The sequence below is a fragment of the Podarcis raffonei genome, chromosome 4, assembly GCF_027172205.1.
Source record: "Podarcis raffonei isolate rPodRaf1 chromosome 4, rPodRaf1.pri, whole genome shotgun sequence".
Classification (NCBI taxonomy): Eukaryota; Metazoa; Chordata; class Lepidosauria; order Squamata; family Lacertidae; genus Podarcis; species Podarcis raffonei.
This window is the reverse complement of record NC_070605.1, coordinates 55,216,483-55,238,887: the sequence shown is the minus strand read 5'-3', so window position 1 is coordinate 55,238,887 and position 22,405 is coordinate 55,216,483. Positions and strand designations below refer to the sequence as shown.

At 44.3% G+C, this 22,405-nt stretch overlaps 3 protein-coding genes across 6 annotated transcripts in view; 2 read left to right on the top strand and 1 right to left on the bottom strand.

Annotated features, from left to right (window-relative positions):
• The window catches only part of TTC3 (tetratricopeptide repeat domain 3), a 64,508-nt gene extending 60,430 nt beyond the window's left edge, over positions 1–4,078 (bottom strand). The window contains exon 1 of one of the 2 annotated variants that reach the window (XM_053386696.1): positions 3,925–4,078. The gene's annotated coding sequence lies outside the window, so the exon portion shown is untranslated. The remainder of the gene's footprint in view (positions 1–3,924) is intronic. The other variant, XM_053386697.1, reaches the window with a different exon arrangement.
• Positions 4,079–5,441: 1,363 nt separating this feature from the next.
• On the top strand, positions 5,442–12,532 carry PIGP (phosphatidylinositol glycan anchor biosynthesis class P). Of its 3 annotated transcripts, none has more exons than XM_053386694.1 (5): positions 5,446–5,849; positions 6,932–7,032; positions 8,131–8,203; positions 10,319–10,437; positions 12,219–12,532. In XM_053386694.1, the coding sequence occupies exons 2-5, from the start codon at positions 6,951–6,953 to the stop codon at positions 12,347–12,349; spliced, it is 405 nt and encodes a 134-aa protein (XP_053242669.1). In that variant the 5' UTR covers positions 5,446–5,849; positions 6,932–6,950; the 3' UTR covers positions 12,350–12,532. The 3 variants fall into 3 exon arrangements, with proteins under 3 accessions (XP_053242670.1, XP_053242669.1, XP_053242668.1); XM_053386693.1 differs by having other exon boundaries at positions 5,447–5,800; XM_053386695.1 differs by lacking the exon at positions 6,932–7,032 and having other exon boundaries at positions 5,442–5,800.
• A 4,557-nt stretch (positions 12,533–17,089) lies between these two features.
• The window catches only part of HLCS (holocarboxylase synthetase), an 85,700-nt gene continuing 80,384 nt past the window's right edge, over positions 17,090–22,405 (top strand). Inside the window, exons 1-3 of the mRNA XM_053386691.1 lie at positions 17,090–17,474; positions 20,317–20,469; positions 20,834–20,996. Of these exons, the coding sequence (XP_053242666.1) occupies positions 17,196–17,474; positions 20,317–20,469; positions 20,834–20,996 (595 nt within the window). The 5' untranslated portion in view covers positions 17,090–17,195. The remainder of the gene's footprint in view (positions 17,475–20,316; positions 20,470–20,833; positions 20,997–22,405) is intronic.

Here is a 22,405-nt window from a genome sequence, read left to right as displayed (position 1 = left end):
TTGCAAACCAATGTCCTGGGTCCCTCCCCTCCCTCCGTGTAGGGTGAGCAGGAGACCCTGTTGCAACAGTTTAATAAAGATCATGCTTACTAGCTGCTTTGCTTCTCAATATTCTCTGGTTGGCCTCTTATTTTCTCCTACCGATAGAAAACCTACATAAGGACTCTATACAGGCTCTTAAATACCCCATAAGGGAAAGGGAGCAGTTTTTTTCTTACACCTCCCAAAACTGATTAAAGTTTAGGTGTTCAGTCTATGTTAGTAGTGTGCACACTTTCTCTCTCAAAGCAGATATGAACCTTGGGGGAACCGAGGTAGCCAGACAGCCAATAGCATCATCTGCCAGCTCACTGTGTGAATGTACATTGGCCACAATCATTGGAAACATGCAGGTCAGCCCACTGCAACATGTTCTGAAAAGGACTCTAAAGCTTCAATTGGTTCAAAATGCAACAACAAAGGTGCTACCTGGAGCCTGCCAGTGAGCACATAGCACCAATAATGCATCAATCACACTGGCTCCTCATTTGCCTCCAGACACAGTTCAAGACCTGATACCAGTCTCTGATGCTTTGAACTCTGATAGAGAAAATGCTGGCTCTCTTAGGTCATAAACTGAGGCCCTGCCAGATATTACCAACTCCTGTTGCTAGAAATTGGACAGGAGCCCCCAACTCCTCTAGCAAACATCTTCCTCCACCTGAGTTCTTAATTTCCTTTTAAAATTGTTTTTATTAAAGATGTTCTCAATCTCAAAGAATTAAGGGGAGTTGGCTGTGTCACTTCAAGAGGCAGGCATGTTCAGAACAGCTCACCTGGAATCCTGCAGGAAAATACGTGAGAACTCTGGGGGTTGCCTGATTAGAGGAGCACAAAAGAGGTTTTGATTGTTTGTTTGTATGTATGTATGGGGGATTAGCTCAGAAGGTGAAGGAGCGGGGTGGGGAAGAGTGTCAGATCCAGTTCCTGTAGTCTGGCAATAAAAGCAGAGAGAAGAGGCAATCTGTGCAAAAATCCTGAAAGCAGTTCTCTCCCTGGATTTTGCTGCCCCATTGTTGCTATGCAAGTATTTTAGGCTGCAGAACACTCCAAAGTCAGTATGGCGCACAGTTTGCATAACAAGTATGGAGTACGATAAGCCCTGGGACCTTATAGCGAAGGGAGGGTAAAGAATCTAAACTGAAATAATAAAAAAGAGGTAAAACTGCTCTGCAAGCCTTTTAAAACACTAATATTTATTTAGCTTCCTGATAAGACTAACCATATATTTAAGGTAGAATTCTAAGCATCTGCCCACAGAGCCAAGGCCTACTGAAACTGTGACAGGTCAAGGCTTTACAGCTGGCAGCTAGATAACAAAGCTATGAATCTAATCAAGGCTAAATTCAGCCACAATTTCTAGACTCCCCCTCCCCACAGCCAGGGGTGGGGAGCCTTTTTCAGATTAAGAGCCACAGTCCCTTCTGGGAAAGCGTCCTGGGACCACAGGCCAGTGGATGAAGCAAAGAAGGCAAATTTTGCCTCTGTATATTGAGTGGGCTGGAAGATTCTCCAGGCACCCTCTCTGTCTCTCATCCAAGTAATCAAGTGATCAGCACATTCCAGCTAAGCAAGGCCAGTGAAGGGTATGGCCTACAGAGAGCAGGGGTGGCCTAAGTCAGATAGAGATGCCAGGAGGGCCACCTTGGGCTCCCAGGCAAGAGGTTTCCCACTCCTGCCCATGGTGCAACTCTTCATCGCCATGCCTGCTGAGGTCAGGCTGGTGGGCATGTGGAGCAGGACGTTTCTGACCAGTCCCTCCAGGCTTTGGGGCTCCCTCCTCTAGGATAGCCATATGGCCCCTTGCTCTTAGCCTTCTGACGCAGGCATAGCATTAAGAGTTTGGTGAGCATTTGGGGAGAGGACTAAGTTTTAATTGGATGCAGCGTTTCTGCTCTTAACATTTCCATCTCCATTGTTTGGTTGTTTTAGTACTATTGGTAGACTGGTTTATTTCAGTTGTTGCCAACCTCTTGAGGCCTGTAGTCACATTTGCAAATCAGGGAAACGGTATGGGCACTACACAGACCCTGCAACATACCGCTATCTATTCTGCTGGAAACAACAGCTTCATTCAAGCTGAACTTTAGCAGGGGAAGGGGAAGAGACCACTGAACAGAATATGTGCTTCTATGGTCACCTGAGATCTGTGGGTGAATGGTGGTATACAAATTTAATAAAAAATAATAATGTTGGTGACCCCCTGGTTTATTCTATCAGCTCCTTTTTAAATGTATATTTTGGTTACCTTTCTTTAACCAGAAAAGCTAAACTCCAGTCTCCTTTTCTGATCTCTGGTTGTCTCTGTCATTTCCTCCTTCCTTCAAGCTAACATACTGTATAGCACTGGCAGCAGCACACAAGTTTTTCATTCTCCAGCAATTCACACATTACAGGCTTTCCTGCATATTCATTGACAGAAAACCCAGGTATTCAACTGAGGATACACTTAACAGGAAGCTGCCAATATTGGTTCTCAGCAGCACAGGCCTATACTGTATATGTTTTTCCAAACATGCATTTGTCTAATTCACACATAGTGGTTTGGTGCACAGCAGAAAACCTAGTGCATGAACTGATTATGAAGAAGTCTCAGTCTACGTTGTCCTCATTGAACTCAATGAGTAGTCATGTTGTGCAAGTCTGACTTCCTGGCTGTAACAGAACCCTCTGAATCACCCACACAAAACAATGCATATTGTTTCTACCTCCACTTGATTGGGCCACAAATGCTTTTTAAAAAGAAGAAAATTATCAAAAGAGGAAACATCAATCAGCCCACAGGCCTTATGTTGTAAATTTGAATTTTCTCAAATTTAAAATGGAAGAAATTGTACTTTTAACTGTATACTGTACTTCTTTTATAGTAATATATTGTTCGTTGCTTGGGGGGCTTTAGGGGAAAAAGTAATAAATCCATTAAAACTAACAGAAATTACATGGGGTTTGGGGGAACTTTACACATGCAAACAACTCACTCCAATATAAAGTTGCACAAAACTGCCCAAACAAAACTAGGAAGCTCATAACCAAAACATCTGCACATCAAAGGGATTTATTTTAAGAAGTTGGCCCTGGCATATATGATGATGGACACACAATAGTATTAGGAACTTCCTGTAATGTTTATTTTTTTAAAAAAAAACAACACTTAAAATTCACAACCCTATGCACAAAGGCACAGATCCAAAAGAAGATAAGGCTTTTAAACAAGGCCTACCCCAAGCCATAATCAAATCGTCCATCACCCCAGAAACACATTGCAAAAAATCACCACCATGGGCACAAAGGCGTGGATCTAAAGCACAAATACGTTCATGCGATTGTTACACAGAATGCCTCCAACTCTCCCAAACCCTGTACAGAAATGCAACTGTTTAAAAAGTGCCACTCTCAACTTGGGGGGTGGGGGCTGGGGTGTGTGGTTAACCCTTCCGAATCTGCACTTAGGCATTCGACGGGGGGCGAGTGTTTATTAGTCCACTTCCAGGTCATCCGAGGAGGAGACTGGAAAGAGTTTGGCGCATTCGGAGCGGAAAGCCTGCAGCGCCTCTCCAACAGCAGGCCTACTGCTACGAGCCTAATGTTCCCGATTCCGGAGCGGGTGTGGCTGGAAGGAAGCGATCGCCTGGCAGCATTCAGACGTGCACTTCAAAATCACGTTCCCCGGCCACAACAGCCACAGGCTTAGTCGTAATCAATATGGACAAAAGGGCCTTTCGCGCACGCACTGTTTTGAATGCCAGGCTCCAGCATGGGAGAAAAGTGAACCGCCCAAAAGACTGTGGAGCAGCGGCCAGGCAGGCAGGAAAGGAGGCTAGGCCACGCGGATTCCCAAGCAAGACCCCCACGCCTCCACCCACTCTCCGCGCGCACCGGCCGTACCTCTCTCACCGGGCAGACAGGCGAGTCTTTGCACAGCTTCCGCGCCGCCTCCGCCGCTTTGCTTCTGCTCCGAGCAGCCACCTCCACTCGCTCCGCCCGCTCGCAAGCGCTGACGTGCTGCTCTGCTCTTCCCTCCCCAAGCAATACGCAGGAAAACCCACAGGCGACGCTTCGGTTTCCTTTCCGCTGCTCTCCTGCCATAGAGCGAGAAACAGGCCGGAATTGCAACCCCGTAGACTTGCGGGGAAATGGAGGGACGATCCCATTCCCTCGGGTGGAATGCCTTGCTTCCTTTTAACTATTTGCGGGAGGGTTAGCCGTGTTGCAGCAAAAAAGGCTTGCATCTTTATTATGGCATAAGCTTTCGTGGACTGCGGGCCACTTCATCAGAAGCATGACATGGCATTTTTAATAACTATCCTAAGCTTGTGGGTCTTATCTTTGCAATCAGTGAGATTTGCGCTGTTTGCATTTAATTTCCTGTAACCCAGGTTACAACCCCATCAGTGCTAGGTGTATAAATATTACTCAAGAGAATGCTTCCTGTATCTGATGGAATTGGCTGTAGTTCCTGAAATCTTGTGTTTCGGTTCCTTCTGAAACATACTTTTCTCTGCTCAGGCCCACAGAAAACCAGAATTATAGCTCAGTCTACAGGGTACCCACAGCACTTATGAACTCAGATATAATTTTGTATGTATTGTTTTGTGTGCAAAATGTTTATGTTTGTGTTTAAATGTTTCAAAAATAACACTGCCAACGCCAATGTTCTTCATACTGAATGTATGAGAAGTGGCTATGCTGAAGAGTGGCTCACAGCAGCCCCGCAAAAGGGGATCCAACCTCAACTTAAAATCCACAGTTGGGACCAACCCAAATATCACAAAAAGGTGACAAGCCTCCAAACACTCCAGAATTCTTCCTCAAGCAAGATGTTGCACAAAGCAAGGGGTAAGGGGGACAAGTAAAAATGCAGAAAGAACCAAAGAATGGGCTAATGTTGTAGACATGTAATTAGTTTATACTTGTAAAAATATGGAGGCTCCATCTCGACACACTTAGGTGACATTTTTATTGAGTCCATTTTAAATATTGTCCAACTGTGGATTCTGAATGCTTTTCATATGGAGCAACACGACTACCTTTGCAATTCATGTGCCTCGGTCTACAAAGGGTATTATGGCATATTAAAGACTTAACACTTTTATGGTATGAACTTTTGAAGGCTTCATCCGATGCAAATAGAGCGTGTGTGTGTAAAAGCAACGAGGTTGGGAAACGAAGTGCCAAAAGTACAGACAGTGAGAATTCCGTTAGAGCCGACTTGTGGGCAAAAATAAGCGTAGGGACCTTTTTTTAAAAAACCACACCGTAGTGCTAGATGCCCAAACAAACAGCTTGCTAACTCGGAGGTGACTTAACATCCGCAACGCGGCCATCAACGAGTCTATTATTCGAAGCATAGAGATAGAAAGGGTTAGCATCGCACAGCTCCCATTTCCGGTAAAAAATAATAATTGAAAACCGCCATTAGCTGTGATTCTCTAAGCGGGCTCAGAATGGCGCCGCTGCCTCCCTTTGACATATCTATAGGGAGCCCGCACCCCTTTACATCGGAAGGGAGAGCCGAAATATGGTTCAAATTGCGGACTAGGAAGGCTAAGAGGGGCTGCGACGCAGTTGTGCGAAGGGTTGGAGCATCTCTAATGTCTCCTTGCTGAAGTTGTGGGCTGACTCACACGCTTGCCCAACTTCCGGCTGAATTTGGCGAGGTTCCATCCGACGGGTTCGCTAAGGGGGAGAAGCAGCAAGCCGGGACTGCGCCGGAGTGAAGGGGACCATCGACGCCTGCAGTCGGTTGAAATGATGGATTTGGGTGGGTGGATGTCTGCGAGGGCAGTTTAACGAGACAGTTGCAATCCTAGGTGTGTTTTGAAGGGGGCCTTTGCCCCACCTTTTAAATCCAATCCAGGCATCGATAGAGATTGATCAGATCAGGGCGGATTTTTAACTGGCAAGGGGCGGCGAATATTTTACAGCAGTATTTTTAAAACAACACCATGCCTGCTTTTGGGTGTAGTGTTTAGAGAGTTAGGACTAGGTTTGGGGACCAGGTTCAAATTCGGGAGTGCCCATAGCTCGCTTGCTTTGCATGAGGAATGGTCCAGGTTCCGTTCCCCAGCATCTGTATGTAGGGGTGGGAATAATCCTGCTCGAACCCCTGGGAATCCTCTGAAAGGCAATGGTGACAGCGATGATCCAAGAATTTGACTCGTGTCTAAGGCAGCTAAGAAATGGGCAGAGTCATTCTCTCTGAGCCTAACCTGCCTTACAGGATTGTTGTGAAAATATTTTTCAAGAAAAGAAAAGGAGAGGTGAGAAAACCATATATGCTGCCCTGAGCTCCTTGAAGGACGGGGACGATATAAATTAAAAAATGGTAACTTCCAGTTGCCTTTATAGGGAGATGCATGTACTGTAGTCTTTATTCACTGCAGGTCTGCCTTATATTCTCCCCCCACCCCCAAAAACGAAACCCACTTTGTGGTTGTAGAAAACACTTCTCATAATTAGCTTAGAAAGTTGTTGGTTTTTAATACAAAGTTTAATGAATGATAAGAGAACATGAAGCTGTTAAAACTGTTCATAGTCCCCTTTTGGTGGGAACTACTAGGTGTTTGGAAGTGCTAAATGATTTGTAATTGCACATTAGCATAAATTGAAGTATTTGAATTCGTAACCAACATTGCCCTGGATGCAGCTGAGAGTAAGCTAACTTTTCATATTTCTGATGAAGTGTTTTTTGTAACTTGCCATCTTGCATCCAACCAAAGCAGGAATGATGCCTAGTTTGTATCTCTTGTATACTTACAAGTTTTACTGTGTTTCCCACAGTTTCACTTCTTCAGTTGGTAGGGAAATTTATTTGAGAGCAGTGCCTTGTTGTTGATGGAGGTAGAATGCTAACACAACAAAACACTAATGGTCTTTCCCCCCTCCTAAATAGATAAATAGAAGATAGCAACATGGTTGAAAACTCACCGGCCCCATTGCCAGAAAGAGCTATATATGGCTTTGTTCTGTATTTAGGATCCCAGTTCCTATTTAGTAAGTATATTTCTTTGTTCAGTAACTCATTTTAGCCCAACCCTCCTTCCACAGTTGTGACTGCAATCCAAGAAGACACCTTGGGCAACCTGGTTATTTCACTATCAACCTATTATTTCACCTTATAATCAACCACTTAACACCCTTTCATAGTTCCAAGACTTTAAAGTGTGATGGTAAGGAGGATGTCAATACTGAAAACAAAAGTGCTTAGGGATCATGACCAATTAGGCTTGCTGGGTTGAGACTCTGCAAGGGTTGCTAGACCTCTTGAGGAGCCACATATAAGATTGTACTGTAAAGGTAAAGCTCATTGATTTCATTAGGACTTATTCCCAGATAAGTGAGCATAGGATTGCATTCAAATCTGTGGGAATTGCTTCTAAGTAGTCATGCACAGAATCTAAATGAACAGGTTACAGGGAAGCCTTCTTCTGAATCCTCAGATTTATGTGTTGTACTTTGCCTTCATTTCAAAGCACTTGACCAATACTCTTATTGTTTTAAAACATGCAATCCTTCGGACTTGTCTTGTCATTCAGCCATTTGAATAACTTTAGCTCTTCACTGTTGGAAGCTGCTGTGGCCAGTGATGTCTGATATACTTCCCCCTTCTCTGCACAAGAACCTAACCCTATTCATTTTTACTTGAAGTAAGTACCATATTTTTTGGTCTATAAGACTCACTTTTTCCCTCCTAAAAAGTAAGGGGAAATGTGTGTGCGTCTTATGGAGCGAATGCAGGCTGCACAGCTATCACAGAAGCCAGAACAGCAAGAGGGATTGCTGCTTTCACTGCGCAGCGATCCCTCTTGCTGCTCTGGCTTCTGAGATTCAGAATATTTTTTTTCTTGTTTCCCTCCTCCACAAACTGGGTGCGTCTTGTAGTCTGGTGTGTCTTATAGAGCGAAAAATACGGTATATTGCAGCACTGTAGTGGTCTTTCATCAAGATAGATATTAGCCAGATCAGAATCTCATAACCAGCAATAACAGTCTTTCCAGTGACAGCCAGGCCATAGATGCAAGCTTGGCTACTTTGTTGTAGGAGATCATATCACATCTGCCATTGACTTTTCTTCCTTCTTGTTTTATGCAGTGCTGTACCTTGTCTGGGCCTATATACCTGAATCCTGGCTGTTCTCCTGGGGGTTAACATACTGGCCTCAAAAGTAGGTTTGAATAATTTTCCACTCTAAATGTCTTTCATGTTGGTAGACCTCAGCTAAATAGAGAATAATGGTTTCTGTACATTTTGCCTTATACAGTGGTGCCCCGCAAGACAAATGCCTCGCAAGACGAAAAACTCGCTAGACGAAAGGGTTTTTCGGTTTTGCGTTGCTTCGCTAGACGAATTTCCCTAGGGGCTTGCTTCGCAAGACGAAAACGTCTTGCGCTTGTTTCTTAAAGCTGCTTGAAGAGGCGCAGCTGCGACGGACCGTGCTTCGCAAGAGCGCGAGGGGTCGGGCGGTCGCGCCCAGGCGAGGCTCCGACACGCAATGCCGATGCCACAAGCGAGCGAGCCCAGGCCGCCGCCGCGGGACGCCGCCGGGCGTGACAGGGGCGCTGGCCGGGGTACGCGCGGCGGACCCACGCCTGGCCCTAACCCGCGCGGGCGGCGGGCCGGCGATTGAGCGATCGAGCGGGGCGCCGCCGCGGCGCCCCACCGGGCGGTCGGAGCGAGGTGGCGCGTGCCGCCCGCCGCCACCCCCGAGCGGCGCAGCCCGTCGGCGGTCGGGGACGGTGGCCCGCCGCCCTCCCTCTCTCCGCGGAGCACAGGGTGCGGGCGACCCCTCCGGCCGGCGGCAGTGTCCGCCCGTCGACGCGCTGGGAGCCCCTCCGGGCACGCGCGCGGGTGGCCGGCCGGGGGCCGCCGGGCAGGCAGCAGCGGGCGTCTGGGCCGGCGAGCGGGAAGAGGGATGCGCCGTTGCTCGCGTCGCCGCCGGGTCTTTCTCCTCTGGTGTCCCGTCACTGGGCAGACGGGCGCCGGGCAGGGGGGAAGGCTTCGGCCGACGCGCAGCGGCGGCGCCACCCTCTCTCCCGTCTCGGCCGGGCGAGGCGCTCCGCTCGCTGCCACTGGTGGCCCCCTCGGACCTCTCCGGGCGCAGGCCAGTCCGCCGTACGAGGCCCCCTCGGGCGTGCCGGCCGACTGGAGGGAAACTCCGGAGGCTCGCAGGGGGCAGGGCGGTGGAAGCGCAGGGGTCTCCCTCGACGCGTCCCTTCCGCCGCATGGGGCGCGCGGCAGCCGGCCAAGGCTGGGGCCGGCCGCGCGTCGTCTCCCCCCGGTCGGGGGGTCGTGCAGTCCATGTTTCCCTCCGCCCAGGGTCTGGGTACCTGGCGCCCTCCGGGGCGGCGGTTCAAAGACCCGAGCACCCGGACGGTGAAACCCCCCCCCAAAAAAAGAACAAAAAAAAGGCGCAGCTGCGATGGACCGTGCTTTGCAAGACGAAAAACATCGCAAGACGAAAAGACTCGCAGAACGAATTAATTTCGTTTTGCGAGGCACCACTGTATCTCAAGTTCTACAAATACTGGAAACATACTTTTTTAAAAAAAGAAAAAGAAAGCTGAGAATTCAAGGAAGGGTGGAGGTTGCTGCTGCTCCCTTTTCCAGCACTAGCCTCTGGCAGGGGACACATCCATGGCTAGTCAGAGGTTTCTGGAAAGCCTATCATAGCAAAGCATGAAGGCATGCATTCCGCCCTTCCACAAAAATAGACCGTCCCAAGCACCTGATATTCAGAGGCAGTATGTTTTTGAAATGATTTCTTGTAGCTATCAAGGCTAAGAGCTATTGATGTCCTTGTTCTCATTACATTTGTCTAACCTTTTTTTTAAAAAAAGCCTTCCAAGAAAGTGACAATTGCCACATCCTGTGCCAACAAACTCCATAGATTAACCATTCTTAATCAAGTCGCTCTTATGTGATCATTTTAGGAACTCTTGCTCTACTGTTTGGGTGTTATCTAAGTCATGCTCTGAACAGAACCACCGAAATCAGTAGACCTACTCAAGAGTATGATTGCCATTAGATACCAACACTTGTTAATTTTTAAAATTTCTATCCTGTCCTCTGCCCCTTTTGACTTGTTTACAAAATTAAAAGGCACCAAACTTGCCCCACAGGGAAGCTGCTCCAGCCTCAGTCATGCTCTTTGCTGTACCATTTTCTCCATTGTCTTTGAAATGTGGCCTTACTTCATTTAGTGCTTGAAATGATTTCTGCTGTGTGTTTCCTTGTGTATACAACTCTACTTAAGGTAACTGTTTTTACCTCCATTTCATAGGTTCTGGGCTGTCGCTTTGCCTGTCTACCTTTTAGTTAGCGTGGGAATAGCCTATGTACTCCTCTTTGGGATTAACATGATCAGTACTGCTCCACTGAATTCCACACACACCATTACAGGTAAGGATGCTGACAAGGACTGCAAGTAATACACTCATAATACTATTTTTAGCTACTCACAATACAGTCGTGTCTTGGTTTTCGAACAGCTTAGTTCTCAAACGCTTTGGCTCCCAAATGTCGCAAACCTGGAAGTGACTGTGCAAACTATTTTTGGAAGCCAAACGTCTGACGGGGGTTCTGCAGCTTCTGATTGGCTGCAGGAGCTTACTGCAGCCAATCAAAAGCCGTGCTTTGGTTTCTGAACATTTTGGAAGTTGAAAGGGTTCCGTTTGACTTCCAAGGTACGACTGTACTTGTTTTTATTGTGGGACTTGTGAGCGCTGGGGCTGAATAGGTATTGCATGGTTGACCACGCCTTCTCCTGCTCCCCCACAACAGTTTTCAAAGGACAGTGTAAAAACATACACCTAAAAAAACAGAAAGGAGATCAGACAAACATCTTGTGGGCAATACTGAAATGGATGTGATCCTGCAACTTGTAGCCCCCTCTTCAAACAACCTGCACCTATACTTTATTATAGTTTAAAATATCTACTCATGGGTCTGGTTTCTACATGCATGTACTTGTAGAGTAAATTTTATCATCAATATGGTTTTTGTCATTTGAATTTGTAAGAAATTACTTTCATCGACACATGCTGCTTGACACATAGGCTTTCCACTGAATTAACTCAAGAGTTTCTGTGTTCCATCAATAGATTATGATATATCACATGATACCTTTCCTACTTTGCCTATCATAGAGTTGATCTATATACTGAGGGAAATGGCACGTTACTGGCCACCTACTTGAAAATGCGAGTGGGGAATCATTTTTGGTATTTTTATGTCCTGCCTTTCCACAGTTCTTCAAGGCAGCTCAAAGCACCAGCGTATTACAATTTCATACAAGAAAACAAATTTAAACATGAATACTAGTTTAGATGATAGATAAATAGATGATAGATAGATGATAGATAGATGATAGATAGATAGATGATAGATAGATAGATAGATAGATAGATAGATAGATAGATAGATTGATTCTACCCTTCAGGAGAGCATCCAGGCTTATTTAATAAATAAATAAAATTAAATACTGTGTTAAGAGGGTGAGATTTAAAAGCCAGGGAGAATAAAAGCAAAAGGATTGTAGTGTTGATTCCAGGTACACCTCTGTGGGATAGAAATTGCACAAATGAGGTGCTGCTACTGAGAAGGTTTTAATCATCCACCTTACCTCTGATGGTGGGGACACTTGGAGGTGAACTTCCAAAGGGGGTTTCAGTACAGTATAGTTGCATCTTTCTATGCCAGGAAAACCCAGTGCAAAACTTGCATGCAATTTGTGGGATTTCAACCAGCCTTTTGGAAGGCATGGTTTAAATGGCAAGTGGGTTCTTATGGAAAGAAGTGTTGAATGGTTTCCCTACCTTTTAAAAAAGTCCTTCCTTGCAGAAGCTACCATCTTGGAAATATATCTTAGGCTACACTTAGTGGAAGCAAAACATTAAATTATCCACCCACGGCTTGCATTTTGAAGTAGTACAGTCCCCAAAGGATTATCCCACTTTTTCTGAATATATAGGTCATTCCTTAGTCTCTGGGACTCACATGGTAAAGCTGTAGGCTGATTTTGTATGGTGGACTGCAAGGTTTTCAAAATTTGGAGTAGATGTGCTAGCTTATTAGAGGAATCATTAATATATCTTGCTGTAAAACTACTTCCTTGTGAAAAAGTATTTTCTTTAGTATGACTAAAGCATGACGTATCTTATTTTTCCTTACATTTTCTACAGACCACTACGCAAAAAATCAGAAATGGAAAAAACCACAAGAAGACGCTATCCCTGCATTAAGAGATATTCCTATCAGTGAAGTAAACAAAATGTTTTTCTTGTCTGACACAGAAGACTGCCCTAGACACTAACTGAAGAAAAAGCATTTTTTTAATTAAAAAAAAACCCGAACTTATTCATATGGGAAAGATTTATAAATTCCTGAGTTGAGGAGGCTGGTTGGTAATGAAGTGCTAAAATGCTTGACTTCAGTGAGATTATGTGAAAGTGCCTCAAAAATATGGATGCAGTACTAATAAAGCATCTTTCAAGGACTGAGTGTCTTGCTCCACCTGGTCCCCACACAAGCCAAGTGCCATTTGTCCTCAGCCTGTGCTCTTTACATCCCAAAAGAAACACACACACCACAAATATATCTGAGCAAAGGGCGTGTCATTTTTACCTTAACAGAAGCTGTGTGTCTCTCAGTTCTCCCATGCTGTGACAAACCTTCTTTTTTAAAAAGAAACTGCCTAGAGTGGCTGGGCCAACCCAGTCAGATAAGTATGGTACAAATAAATTAAAATAAAATAACAACAACTATTATTATTATTATTATTATTATTATTATTATTATTATTATTATTATTATTACTTTCCCTCATGCTTCTGTAAAAGCAGTGAACCAAGAACGCAAAGCAATTTTGTGTTATTGTCCTCTCACTGGAAAGTAAAATCTGCAGAATCTGGTAAGGCCTAAAAATCAGAACTTGTTTTCTAATCAGCATGCTCCCCAAGTTCTCAATAAGAGCTATCCTGCATCAACTCTACAGATATCTCTGTAATCTAGATCCTTTGAATTTATGTGAAACACCTGTGTACTACAGTGTTGAAAAAACTGAAGATAATCTCTCAGCTCTAAAGCTATCAATTAGTGCTGCTTTAGGGGGAAACTGCACAAGATCCTACTCTGATTTCCTGTGTCACATCAACGGATACCCACGTTGATAGTGATATATATATATATATATATATATATATATATATATATATGAACAACCCTAACCTTATTTTGTTTGGCAAAACTGCAATACTTGTGCCAATGTAAACCACTTAAGAACAAGAAAAATCCTTGATCCTAAATTATGCCCTTATCCAAGCTTCCTAAATTATGCCCTTATCCAAGCAACCCTAACTTATCCACTGTTTCATTCCATAAACAATTCTGCAAAATTATTCCTGTGAAACATACACCTTGTCCAAAATGCACTTTCTTCAGCTGCCACTCCTTTTAAACTGACTTCGATGCATTTACTGATGATAGAAAAATACTGCTCCCTTTACCTTATGGCGTATCTAAGAGCCCCTATAGAGTCCTTAAGTACCGTAGGTTCTCTGTCGGTAGGAGAAAATAACACAGGCCAATCAGAGAATATTGAGAAGCAAAGCAGCTAGTAAGCATGATCTTTATTAAACTCTTGCAACAGGGTCCCCCACGCAGGGAGGGAGGAGAAGAACCCAGAACATTGGTGTGCAAGCTCTTATACTGACTTTTGAAATTGCCTACCCTGTAGCTCTAAGGGACGCAGGTGGCACTGTGGGTAAAACCTCAGTGCCTAGGACTTGCCGATCGCATGGTCGGCGGTTCGAATCCCCGCGGCGGGGTGAGCTCCCGTCGTTCGGTCCCAGCTCCTGCCCACCTAGCAGTTCGAAAGCACCCCTAAGTGCAAGTAGATAAATAGGTACCGCTTTATAGCGGGAAGGTAAACGGCGTTTCCGTGTGCGGTGCTGGTGCCAGTTCGCCAGCTGCAGCTTCGTCACGCTGGCCATGTGACCCAGAAGTGTCTTTGGACGGCGACGGCTCCCGGCCTCTTGAGCGAGATGAGCGCGCAACCCTAGAGTCGGTCACGACTGGCCCAGACGGGCAGGGGTACCTTTACCCTGCAGCTCTAGACCACCCCCCAAAAGATCATACATACATCACAGAAAGAGGTGGTCCCCAACAGATACTTGAAAGTGTTGCTTCTATCCTGTCTGCCAGGATACCTGATAATGCCTTATCTGATTGCCTTTTCTGGGTAGCCTGGCCATTCCTTTGAGATGGTAAATACTTAGTTCCTGAATCTCTTACACAGGGGTAGGCAATCGCCTTCTCAATCCAGCCTGCAGACAGTCCAGGAATCAGTGTGTTCTTACATGAGTAGAACGTGTCCTGCATCTCTGGGTTATTTGTGCGGCATAGGAATTCGTTCCTTTAAAAAAAAAAAAAAAAAGTCCGGCTCACCATATGGTCTGAGGGGCGCCTGAAAAAGGTTGCTGACCCCTGCTCTTATGCATATTGATAGTGTGCTCAGCTTAACAGATAACTTGCTAGACTGTATTTACAGGGAGGTGTAAGCCTCTACAGTCCAAAGACAATTGGAAAGCTTTCCCCCTTCCTCCTTGCAGAGAAATATTTGAGGACAATTTGGGAGAGTACAATTCAAAATTGTTCTCCTGTACTATTTCAGACAGGGACGCGGGTGGCGCTGTGGGTTAAACCACAGAGCCTAGGACTTGCCAATCAGAAGGTTGGCGGTTCGAATCCCGCAATGGGGTGAGCTCGTGTTGCTCAGTCCCTGCTCCTGCCAACCTAGCAGTTCGAAAGCACGTAAAGTGCAAGTAGATAAATAGGTACCACTCCGACAGGAAGGTAAACGGTGTTTTCGTGAGCTGCTCTGGTTCGCCAGAAGTGGCTTAGTCATGCTGGCCACATGACTCGGAAGCTGTCTGCAGACAAACGCCGGCTCCCTCGGCCAATAAAGCGAGATGAGCGCCGCAACCCCAGAGTCGTCCGCAACTGGACCTAATGGTCAGGGGTCCCTTTACCTTTACTCTTTCAGACACATGGTTTATATATACTTATATATGTGTGTGCCTTGTACATTTATGAGCATTTATTTTATATATATATATATATATATATATATGACCTTAAAATTCCTATAACAGATTCAAGTTACAAAAAAGATTCTGACTAAACATCAGGAATAATTTTTTGACAGAAAGAGTTGTGCAACTGTGGAACAACTTTCCATCCTTGGAGGTTTTTAAGCAGAGGTTGTATGCACTGGCGAAGGAAGGGGGGGGAGCGCACTGCCCCCAGCAGCACGATCCTGGTGGGGTACCATCATGGCTGCCCCCCCACTTGGTGCTACGCCCCCGCAGGCGGTGTGTCAGGCCCCCAGGACATGCACCAAGCCCCTGTGGGTGGCATGCCAGGCCCTCCCCCGCCTGTCCCCCCCCCCGCCAGAGCATGAAGCTCCGCCACTGGTTGGATGGCCATCTGTCATGGATGCTTTAGTTGTGATTCCTGCATTGCAGTGGGTTGGGCTAGATTACATTTGGGATCCCTTCCAAAACTATGATTCTTTCCGCGTTTACTTGGAAATAAGTTAAACTGAATTCATTTGGGCTCTCAAATATTGGACATTTCCCAGGGATAAGTCAACCTATTAATTGCAAGCAAGTGTTTGTGTGTGTATAGTTGTAGGCACTGCTTCCAGCAATGCAATGCTATCTGTGCTTGTAGATAGGTAATCTATCTTGCTTGCTTAAAGCTTAGTTGGATTGCCACCTAAGAACTTTGTGCAGATAAAAAGACAGTGTGATAAATAGACATGCGCAAAAAGCTTCTGTGCTTTCAGTTTCCCTTGCTTTAAATAGATTTACAGAAAGTGGTTCAGCTTATTGGAAGCAGAGTACGGTAGTTAGGTTTCGAATGATGAGCATGAACGGATGCTGTTTTTCCCCAGCACCAAAAACCCTCCCAAAAAACCACCCCAGAAATCCTTTTTTGGCAGCTTTCCTGTCCAATGAGGAGCAGGAAAAGCCAACAGAGAATTTATAATTTGTCCTAATCTTAGATAGACGGGCAGCATTGAGGAGGCAGGAGGGAAGCGAACACTTCACTAAAGGTAAGCTCTGGAATTCTCACAAGCAGGCAGAAATCCTCCCGCGGTCGGTCCCCCACCCCACCCCAATATTGAATGTTCATTTTCAAAATATTGAAAAACAAAAATGGTTTTCAGCTGGGAATAGCAATAACTTAATGCTGCAATGTTTTAATTTTTAAAATGTTGCTCCAGAACATCCCTCCAGTGTTATCTGTTCCAATAAATTCTACACAATAAGGGGGTCTGCATAACCTGCAACGATTATAGAATTGCTTGCGAGTCAAACCTCTTTTTTATCAGAGGAATTTACATCTTCGAAGCGATGTACGCTTAGAAATTCTCACAAGAAAAAGGCTAGTGTCTCATTCCAAAGAACTGGGTCGAGATTTTATACATCTCTTTATGGAACATTTCCATCCTCCTTCAAAAAGGTTTTGTTTGTGCAACCACGGATTGACTGCCTCCCCTACGGCCCGATCCGATGCGGATTGGCGCGCTCAGAAGCCAAATTTTTCACAGGACCGATCGGAGACAGAATCGTGGGCAGCGCGCACCTGTACGAGAAAAAACAGATGAAGCGCAATACATAATAACAGAGCAGGGAGTAACATCAAATGTGGATGCAGAACCAGGAAATGAAGGACGAAAATGCAAACTTTTATAGAAAATAACGTTTTAAAAAATAAATTAAATTAATTTAAAAGCATCGGTCCCTCCCCATCCAAAGACAGTCTAGCCTTTTCTGAATTCTGCTACAGACATAGCGCAAAGAAGTAGCAAGAGGATAGAGAAGCTACAGCGCGGCTATATGGCGCTTCCGGGTCTTTTACGCCTGTTTGTGCCTGGAACCAACAGCAAGAGAAGGGAGGGGGTGGAGACCTCCGGACCAATCAGCAGTCCTGTTATCTTCGCGTGAGGAGGGCGGGACAGCCAATCACGGCGGCGGCGGCGTTGGCTGCTTCCCCCGCCACTCCCCGCACCCTCTCCGCAGCCGCTGAGGTACGGATGGGGGCGGGCGCGTCGGTTGGCGGTTGGAGCCCCTCAGGCGCGTCGCCCGCGCGCCATGCTGATCACGCTCTGCTACTTGTACTTCTGGGCGCGCTGGGGGGCCTCTTCGGCGGGGCTCATCCGCCGCACGGTGCGCAGGCTGTACAGGACCCGCTGCTCCTTCACCTTCTCTACCTCCTCCTCTTCCTCCAGCCCCGGCTGCCCTCGCCAAACTCCGCAGCACCGGCAAGCTGCCCACCATCCGCTTCGCAAGCCGGGGCCCCGGCGCCCCCCGGAGGAGGAGAGAGTCTGCCTGAGGGTGGGGGACAAGGTGTTCTTCACGGACGAGACCCAGGTGTGAGGCGGGAAGGGAGGAGGAGGAGGCGCGGCCCGTGGCGCGCCCGTTTGCCAGGTGTACATAAAATGGATGGGCAGCGGGTGGTCCTCCAGTTGGAGGACACCCCAACCCCCCTCAGCCCCGACCAGTTTGGCCAGTAGTCGGGGATGATGGGAATTGGGGTCCCGTCAGGTACGGAGGACCACAGGCTTCCCACCCCTGATGTATAGGATAGGGGTAGGGAGATTATATATCTCAACACAAGTGTAGGGTATTTGGACGGGGGAGGGAGTTATTATTACCATGTTTATGTCCCACCTTTTTTTCCAAGACAGTGGCTCAAGGTGGCTTACAGATGAAATAGAAACCGCTTTTAAAAAAAAAAAAACGTATATTGTAATACTCTGGGGTTTCTGGCCCTTTGACAGCTGGAGGATAGGCAGAAATTAACAGGTGCAGCTTTCCTTAGATTGGGGAGGGTGCAACAATATGGTGGCACAGTAGTTTTGTTCAGATATGTTTATAGCCTGCCTTTTGCTTGAAAGGCCCCCAAACTTGCAAACGAGAACATTGCAGTTTAAAAGCGACTCCTTATAAAGCAGCTGTTTCTAAAGAGAAAAAGCAGGTACCGGTAACTAAGATTAGATATAGCAGCAGTAAGTTAATTGAAGATTACAGGTGATAATAGGTGAAATCTCTGGAAAGCCTATTTTCACCCGGTGCCTGAATAGTAAGAATAATCAAAAGCACGTTTGAGAAAGGAAAAGCATGCTTTAAAAATTTCTAACCTGTAAAAAGTACAGGGATGCTTCGTATGTTAAGTAGTGTTATTTCTTTACATACACACACACCCCGCAGCCACATTTAATGGAGATGTGATTACTCCCAATTGTTTGGTGCATGTACCAGTGAAATGCATGCAGTGGCAAAATCATGCCTGTATGTGCTTGTGTGCGTTAATTATGTATTAATGCAGGCTGCTTTGTGTATATAATTTAAAAGTGTAATGTGTGACATGACCCTAAATATTTTGGTAGGATAAAAGATGTAAACCCTAGGACAATGTTAACTACAACACTGAGGGAGGAATTCAGCATTGCAGTGTTTCAAATATTTTGGTGTAAGCATTTCTGTTTGCCTGACATAATTATTTCCCCTCTTCTCCCCTTGCCTGTCACTCCAGGTGTTCTCCTGACCCCACAAGCTAGTTGGTGAGGGAAGCCCTGTTGTGCTAGTGGAAGACCTGAATATAGCTAAAAATGTGTACAAATAAAAATATGCATTACAAATCATTAAAACACAGATACATATATTCTGAAGCTTAAACCTTCTGTTACCAGATTGCAAAAGTTTGGGTAAATAAAATTGTATTCAACTGACATCTGAAAGCTACTGGTAGAGCTCCACCCTTATTAAGGATTGAGTGGCTGGTATTGGAAGATGAGCTTCTGTAGATGTTTGTTTCCTTAAGTCATTTAGCACTGACTCATTGAATCAATGTCCACAGTGCACAAGTTACCAGTGCAAAACTTCAGTGTTACATGAGATCCCATATTCCTGTCTAAGTTAGTAACCTGGCAGCCTTATTCTGCACAAGCTGCAGCTTTTGGAGTGTTTTCAAGGACAGTCCCATGTGATGGTATTATGCTTCATCAACAAAGTTTGCTCTACATTGTTATGCTGGCATGTTATAATAGCAACAGTGGTTTTTCTTCTGGAGCAGAAGTCATTGTGCCTCATGTTGGAACAGTGGCTGATAGGATTGCACATTTAACTGTACATTGTGAAATTAAGCAAAACATCCCTTCCGGTCAGCACTCATGTCCTTCAAAAATGTGAAATATTTTAAAAATAAACATATAATAAGATGAAATCTGTTAGCCTGATGTTTGGATACAACAATTCATTTATTGCATATGATCAATCTGAGAGTTAAAATCAAACAAGCAGAAATTTAGTGTATGTAAAAGCGGGTGTAAAATTGAAGAGTTAAGTAAAACATTTAGGTTGCTATCTTAAGTGCCGTATTTTTCGCTCTATAACACGCACCCGACCATAACACGCACGTAGTTTTTAGAGGAGGAAAATCCGTAGGCATGCCACCCGTAGGCATTCCCTTCATAACACGCACAGACATTTCCCCTTACTTTTTAGGAGGAAAAAAGTGAGTGTTATGGTGCAAAAAATACGGTATATTTAGAAAGGCAAAAAGCTGCATACAGTATACGCGAACTACCACTGCAACTCAATTTGTGGACTATTTTGTTTGACGTATTTTTTGTAATCTTGTTAATTCTTTGAAACATTATTTTAGTTTCGTAACATGTAAAGCAGCCCCTTGGTGGCTATTATGTCACACTCTGATCTTTAGACAGTCATAAAGTACAAGAGAGTGCAGTCCCAACACTCCTTATTGGAATTTCTAGTGTTAAGATATGACTAATTTCCACTCTCAGTTGCCAGTGGCATGCATATAGGGTTTTCATGATAGAGACTAACACTTTAACTAACAAAGAAGTAGATTACCTTCCTATACATGTTGGACCTTAAGGTGTTGTAAGATGCCATCAAAGGTGTGGGATTCCAAAAATGTATATGGTATGACACACCAAGTATAGGAGATGATTCTCTTTAGCCGCTGGTTGGCCACAGTGAGAACACATTGCTGGACTAGATGGGCCTTTGGTCTTACCAAGCAGGGCTCTTTTGTTTCAGTTGGATCCAGATAGAGCAAAGGGTAGTGAAGTTAGTCTTAACTGTTGTGTTTTCCTGAAATTACATATCAGAGCTCAATTTGGGGAGGAAGAGGTAAGCTTCCCAAAATGTTGTTAAGCATCTCTTTTTTTTCTCTCTTTTCCAGTCTGTTGATGATTTAAACAAATGGACGTTGCTTATTGTATCGCCTTTTCATTATTTGGATAAAATATTGGAAACAGAACGTATCACATTTCTAACTGAAAGTATTTCCATTCAAGCAGGCAGTTCTCAAGCTGTAAATTGCTCAACAGAAAAGGTCAGTATGTTCTGTAATGGTTTTGGTTTTATTTTATTTTTTCATAAAATTTTATTAAAGCTTTTTTATAATACAATAAGATAAAAGAACCTAATCTAGATAAAAACACAAATAGAGAGAGAAAGAGAAAAGAAAACTCAGTCTTCTCTCTTTGGTTCTGATTGCCTCATAGAGAACTTGCATCTTTGCTAAGCTGAAATCCTTCCAAAGCATCCTGCTTTGCCACAGGATTCAGAATTTGTCAGAAACCAGTGCACACTCCTAAATTTCTGTATTCCTAGGCAAAATGCACAACTATGGATATGAATGCTACATAATGTTTTAAAAAATAATCTGGGAAATATGTCATGACTTTTTTCTTCAGATTGTGAAGTGGTCAGACTATTGTTCACCTTTGGCCTTCAGACCTGGAGAACCTTACATATTATTTGCTGAAACAAGCATAGATAACTTCAGTAGCCTTGGGATAGCATTCATGGAAAATAGACTCCAAATGGATAATGGAATGAAGCCTCAAAAAATTGTGTGTAAGTATCTTTATAATTAAAGTGTTCCTTTCCAGTGGCCCACAAAGCAACTTGGACCAACATAACTTAATTGATATTCTGTGCAAGAAAACGGGTAGGGTCCATCCTTCTGTCTGTTAATTGTAGTTCCGTTATTTATATCATTTACTGGGTGCTTATTTTGTGAATTTAAGGCCCAGTCTTAATATTGCTAGGTCAAGATTATGTGCTGTCAACTTCAACACAACATACATATGACAAACAACCCATTTCTACACTTTTCACTGAATTCAGTGCTTGGAGTTGGGACTTTTTATACATCCAATACATTACATATTGAAACAATAATCAGTCAATAATGACTGGCCACTGTGTAGATGGGTGTCATAAATGGCAGAGATAATAGGACTCATTGATACATCTGGAGAGAAGTAGAGGGCTAGATATCATAGACAATCATACACCACACCATAAAATGCTTTTCTCAACTTTGATGGCATCAACTCCCACTCTCAGTAACTAGAAGTAATTTACTCTAGGGAACAGGGCAATTATGTATGTACAGTAGTGCTCACCATAAGGGGAGGACCTGTAACTCTGCATTGGTATAGCCAGCGGTCAGGGATGATGGAAGTTGTAGAGTATCTGGAGAGCCACAAGTTCTAATGGTGTTCTTGTTCTAATGGTGCAGTTTTATATTTTGAACTTGACTTGTTGCCCAAAATGTTGAGGCATCATTGAGTTCATTTATTATTATTAGCATTAGCATTATGAATTGTGTGTTAAAACATGGAACTTTACTTGAGCACCTCTCCTATGAAATAGTTATTTGGTGTTCACGCCATTCTTGTAAACATTTAATCTTTAATCTCTCAATTCAGTTATTTTGTTGATTAGGTAAGCTGATGACTTGACAAGCATAAATCTAATTTTTATCCTGGAGTGCCTCTGGAGTGTAAAAAAGTTATAAATACTTAACCATTGCAAAGTATCCTCCAAATACTGGAGAATTTAGAAGTTCAGGTCCTCCTGGTGATGTCTATAATTGTATGTTATTTAATAATGCAAAATCTAGTAACTGCTTTGAAATGTAAACTTTTCCTTTAAAAATGTTGTTTTTTAAGCATGCTTAATTGGAGATGCATTGAAACTAGTGATTTCAATGCACCAGTAGTTGTGCAAGGTCTTCTACATTAATAGTAAGTGAACACAATGGACACAGATAGCAAATGGGAAAGTGCATTGGTATTTTGAGATGGGAAGGGATGACATTGTCATCCAGACTGCCATGCTGATGAAAACTGTATCCATAATTTGTGCATCTGCATCCAGTCAGCACCACTTTTTTCTTGTACTTTGTAAGCAAATTTGTTAATTCAGAACCTACACAGATGAATATGAGAATATAACCACTGTCCATACACAGTTGT